General features: G+C 29.7%; 1 protein-coding gene across 1 annotated transcript in view; it reads left to right on the forward strand.

Moving 5' to 3' along the window:
• LOC129228700 (uncharacterized) overlaps nt 1–4,911 on the forward strand; it is a 66,979-nt gene extending 62,068 nt beyond the window's left edge. The window contains exons 16-17 of the mRNA XM_054863383.1: nt 3,993–4,175; nt 4,738–4,911. Of these exons, the coding sequence (XP_054719358.1) occupies nt 3,993–4,175; nt 4,738–4,911 (357 nt within the window). The remainder of the gene's footprint in view (nt 1–3,992; nt 4,176–4,737) is intronic.
• The last annotated feature ends 1,089 nt before the right edge of the window (nt 4,912–6,000 follow it).

Here is a 6,000-nt window from a genome sequence, read left to right on the forward strand (position 1 = left end):
GTGGTTTCAATGTCAAATTTGTATTGGTACCACAAAGAGAAGTATTAATACTAGAACAACAGAGCATCAGGTATTCGATCTGTTAAAATTAATTTACAGATATTTAAAATTCAGTGTCATGGCCATTACCAACAATAGAATTGAAATACAATTGAAATGTTTTATTTGTACTAATGAAAATCTGTACTATCTTTTAAATTTTGAAATGTTTCTACTGAGTTATGGTTTGCATTCATGGTAATAAGATACATTAGAAAGAAATTCACTCTAAGTAATGCGTAACAGGTTATATGATGCTTGATATAGATTGAAAAAAAATGCATTATTGTCAAACATCTATAATGCATGTCCATATTTTCTAAAATAAATTTATGAGTTTATTGAGTAATCCCCCCCCCCTCCTCTCTCTATGAAAAGTTCCTTCCCCTCTTCTGAAGAAAAAGTGGTTGCTGTGCAATGTTTTCTAATATTTCATAGATATCAAAATTTCTTAACCACATTTTACTTAATTTTCAACTTAGTGCACATTCAATATTTTTCCTTCACCATTTAAAGTATTTAATATTATTATTAGCAAGAATGCTTGGCATTAGATGTAAAAATGTCCTGGTTATGAAACATTCTGAGGGTACTTATATGAATTGTTGTCAAATATATCCTTTCCTTTTCAGATACTGTCACATTTACAAGCTCAGGTACATAGCATTTTCTTTTTTTTTAAAATTTATTATTTTTTTTAATGACAGTAAAATGTGCACCCTTCTTTTTGGCTTCTCTATATGCTGTTTTCCCGCATGTGATGTTTCACCAATCCTCATGACTGTTAGGTTTGTTCTCCCAAAAAATTTCCTTCCACAGTTCCAAACATTTTTTGCAATAATGTTACTTAATAAGGTTTAATGAATTCATTCATTGCATCTTGTTGCTTGAAAGTGGATATTTTTTATTTATTGTAGTGTTTGAATTAGGTGTTTTTATTTTAATATTGTACCCTGATGGTGATGATGCATGTGCTTGTGTACTATAAATGAGATTGTTATAAAAATTATTTAATGTTGATGGCTCTTGCTTTATGGTTGTTTAAGGGGAGTCAATACCCTAAATACTTTTAAAAAATTCGATTTTTTTATTTTTATATATTTTGAAACTCTATTTTAATACCTTTTTAATGATACAAACTTCTTGATCAAGCTCATATTGGAAGTAAGTCAAAATATCTTTAAAAAAATGTAAACCTATTTTGATGAGGTATGATTCTCCCCTTTAAATTGCAATATCTCCAAATGGTATTTTTGAAACTAAATGTTCCTTTTTCTCGGAAACTAAATTGTGTTAGGCTTTGAAATTTTTACCACCCATTCCATACATCTATTGCATATACTGAAGTAAAATTTATTTCATATTCGAAAAATATTTTTTTTATAGAGCTGATTTCGTGTTGCAAAATAGCATGTTTTGAAAAAAGTACAGTGACTTACACATTAGAATTTTTTTTAACTAAGCTTTCTTTCTGTAAAATTTTATTTCTGTATAGAGAAAAGAGTCTGCTTAAGGTACAGAAAAAATTTCATAATTGTAACTTTAACAGATTTTCAGAAAAAGGTGCATGAACATGTGCAAATTAACATTGACAGTATAGGGGGTACTGACTCCCCTTACTATTTAAAACTTTTGTCTCATGTAACATTTTTGCTCTGTTTATCAAACTGGCATAGGTACGTAATAGGATAGAAGACTTTTATTCTTGCAGGGGAAAAAAATGCAATGCCAGTGAATAACTCATTTTAGATAAGTGGCTAAAAGGGACTAACTTTTTTGCGCCCACAAAGTTTCTATGAATCACAAAAGCTCCAAAAAAGTAACTGTTGCTGTGGAAAAAATACTAAAATTTGGCAGAAGTTTTACAACATTTTGAAGTAGAACTGTTCATTCATGCAAAAAACAAATTTGATTTTAAATATGGCAAATATAGATGGCAACTTTACATTTACATTTGAAGTAAATAATAGTCTTTGAAGTCTTTACTTTCAATAAAGCTGAAAGTCTGGATCTCTGAGATGTGCATGAAGGCAGGTTTCTGTTAAGGGTCATCTTTCAAAAAGTGTAACTTTTCTGTCACACACCTTTTACAGTAAAAACTTTGAGGAACAATTCATTTAACAATGATTTTTAATTTCATTAAAAATATATCTTTAAACCTGCCAACAATTTTTGAATACCAATTTTAATTTTAGTATATTTTTGGTTTACAACATGTGAATTCTTAGCCCGTGGCAAATAACTTGTTTAATTAAAAGTATATACTTATTTATTGATTATTCCTTTCAAAAGTGTCTCAAATACTAATTGTTTAAGTTTATTTAATTTTTTTTAAATATTTTGTTTTAGTTCGTTTAAGAAGGATAAGAAGTCATGTCGCACAATAAATTCTCACCTCCGTTACCTAAACACAAAATGTCATTCCTCGTTAACTCGTGGCAGTAATGACATCAAATTTTATTTTCCATGGTACAAGGGAGCCCCCCCCCCCCTTGTTTATTTTTAGCTATAGTTGAAGTTGTGAGATTTTTATCAAGAAACAAAAAGATTTTGCTTCGAAAACTTAAAGTGGTTATTCTGACTTCTCATCTCCGTGAACTTGAATTTCAGGGATGTAAATTAATTGAAAAGCGATAGCTCTGTGCAGGTAAATTGGATAAAAATGAAACAACGTTTAAAAGCACAGAAAAGATAAAAAGTTTATAAAAACGCAGACATGTTTCGGAGGCAATAGCCTCCTTCCTCAGTGCGAAATGTACAAATGGATGGATCAAGGTCAGTGGGAAAGTTTAAATTGCGTAACTGGAAAAAAATTGACCAATCAGCTATCAGCGAGTGCTGAGGCAAAATATGACGTATTCTAACATGTAAGATTGAATAAGATTGGAGAAAAATGCGGAACAGCAAACAGTCTGCGTTTTTATAAAGTTTTTATCTTATCTGTGCTTTTAAACGTTGTTTCATTTTTATCCAATGTAAATTAATGTTTAAAAAAAAAGTGAACATGTTTTCATATACTTAACATCTACAGATTGTAGCAAGGAAGAAAAAGAAAAAAAAATCCCCGAAAAATGTATCTATTAGGCCTATATTAATGGAAAATTTCTCACCTCCATGAATCTCACCTCCATGACAGACCTTATCAATGTCATTATTTCTGAGGTGAAAATAAATCATGGAAAAGAAATACATCAATAATAGGCATTCTACCAAAATTTTAAATTGCAAGTATATCGTCAAATTTGCTAAATACTATTTTTTAACATACATTTGTAACTACTAAGCAAGCCATACTTTAATTAAGAGAGCTTAAGATTATGTTCCCAATATTCATTAAAATAGCTGATTGTTTGCACAATTAACAAAATTACTACTTTGAAATTAAATTGGCCGCAATTTTTAAACATTAAAAGTCTTTTTTTTTTGTTTCGATGACCAAGGCATTTTTTAAATTTATTTTATTTATGAGTAAATAATTGGAACTTAACTGGGCCATTGTTTATGGTTACTTCTAGTAGAAATTAATAAAAGAACAAAAAAAAAAAGAAAAAAAAAGAAAGAAAACAAAACAAAAGGTTTCGAAATTGAAAAATATTTGCATTCAAAAGTTACGTTTCCTGGAGAATGCCCCTTAAGCTACATGCTAAGTTTTTTATCCTGCCAAAAATATGAAGATATCTTGAAAAAAAAAAAAAAAAACTTAGCACTTAGTAGACTTTAACTAAATATACAGGCGAGCCAACTGACCTTTTAATTTTCTGCTATAGGCAAAGCCGTGCAGATACTGCTAGTATCAAATAAATTCCTTCCTCTTAATTTCATTTTTTCTGTTGCAGAGTGGCAATCTTTGGAACGAATCAGAATTATGTTTTTGTCTAAACAGGTTGTTTTTCTTAAAACTTATCTATTTCATATATTTATTTATATTACTATTTTCTGCCTTCATTTTTCAGTTATCTGCATTTACTCGAGATTCTAGTCCACTGAACCATATGCCCATTGTGACAAGTGCTACTTCACAACCTGCTCATATGTTTAGTTCACCTGGTATCATTTCCAATTCACTTCTCATTCCAGAGAACAGTTCGTACAACAACTCAATGGTCTCGCTAGCAAATGGTTCAACTGACACTCAGGTAAATATGAAAAGACCCATTTTAAGGATTTTAATCTCTATGTCTCTAATTAAAAGTCTATATATTCTAGATTTATGCCAGTGCTGTAGTTGGGGGGATTTCATTGTTAAGTTTGGGGCCTGTTATAGCAAAAATTGTGTTGTAGGACAGGGCTCAAAATTAACAGTCCTCAGCTGGTCTGAGACCACAAAAACAGACAAGCAGAAAATAAATTTTAGCGGGCCATGAGACCAATGATGTTGAAAGTTTTAAGCTACTTTTTTTGTAATGTTTAGAGTTTGTTTGCAAGAAAAGATAGTTTAAGAAATTTGTATAGCATTGTAACATATTGCTTTTACTTCTTATGTTTTCTGTATTGAAAACTGCTGATTAACCCCCTATTTGACATGTTACTTTATTTTTTTTCTTTAATTTAGTCTTTATTGTTGTCAGATAATTATTCATTGAAAAAACACCTGCCGTTTGATGGGTTAAACAGGCATTTTTTATTAGTGGAAAACATTTGAGTAAGTGACAAATGCTTTTATTATTTGTAAATAAGTTCTATTTTTTTTTTCTTTAGGAACAAGAACCATCTACTGCTGTTTATCAAACTATATCACCTCCTTTCAGCAATCCAGAGACTAACTCACCCACTAATACCACAAGTCATTCTGTATGTAATAATCTCGTTTTCCATCAAACATTTGAAAATGCATTGCAGAACAATAACAGTAGCAATGAAGAGGATAGATGACCATGACTGCAACTTTATAATCTTTTAATTCTGTTTTCCAGCAAATATTTAGCAGGTCCTTTAGGTAGTTATTTTTATTTGCAGTATATTCATGTTGTATTCATTTCCATGTGGACGTTTTCATTTATTATATAGAACTGTAGCTATGCTGAGTAGTTATCTTAGTGGTTTTAAACTCGATTGCAGTTAAGAAATCAGTTGATTTCTTGTTCTTGAAGGGTTAAGTTTTTCATGAAACATTAGATCAAGCATGTTTTATATATAAAGCAAGATATGTATTTTGAATATTCTACTTCTATTATCATTATTGAATAATGAATAGATTGTTATCTCTCCTTCTCTTAATTAATATTAAGTACAAATTGTTGTAAGCAAGTACGAGTATTTGCAACTGTTGCTGAAAGCAGCTCATTAATACTGTGAAAAGAAAACAGCTGTATTTATGAGCTTGCCAGTTTCATTGTGTAAATAATAAATAAGTCATTCATGGTTCTTTATTTCACTTAAATATTAGCAAACTATGAAGCATCTTAGCAAATTACTAAGTCATATTTAAATGTTTATCATAGGGATTTTTTTTTATTAGAATACAATTTACATGAACATAAACTGAGATTTATGAAAAAATAATTATAGTTAATTATGATATTATCAGAGTTGGCTTCAATTTTTTTTTTTTTAAATTTTGTCAAGCAAATAAAATATGCTTTTAGTTTTTTGCTTTATTACAAATAAAGTTTAAAATTCATCCGTTTTAATGAAATATTAGAGTAAAAATTTATAAGAGAATTTCAAATGTAAAACGAATATTCCAGGGGCACTCTTAAAAAGTCATTCACATGCTATGTTAATTGTTCGCTAAGGGGCTGTCTATAAATGATATTGGGCTTTTGATCATATTTAGGTCCTCTTCTTTATTGTCACAAAGTGTTATACTAAACCTTACTCCCTCAGCTCCCCTTGTCACACGTCATGCTGAATTACATGAACATAATGTTATAAAAAATGCAAGACTGCCACTGGCGACTAAAGCTACTATTTTGAAGCAAAGGCAACTTTTTTAATGAAAAAGTGACTAAAATTCATAAA

The sequence above is a fragment of the Uloborus diversus genome, chromosome 8, assembly GCF_026930045.1.
Source record: "Uloborus diversus isolate 005 chromosome 8, Udiv.v.3.1, whole genome shotgun sequence".
Taxonomy (NCBI): Eukaryota; Metazoa; Arthropoda; class Arachnida; order Araneae; family Uloboridae; genus Uloborus; species Uloborus diversus.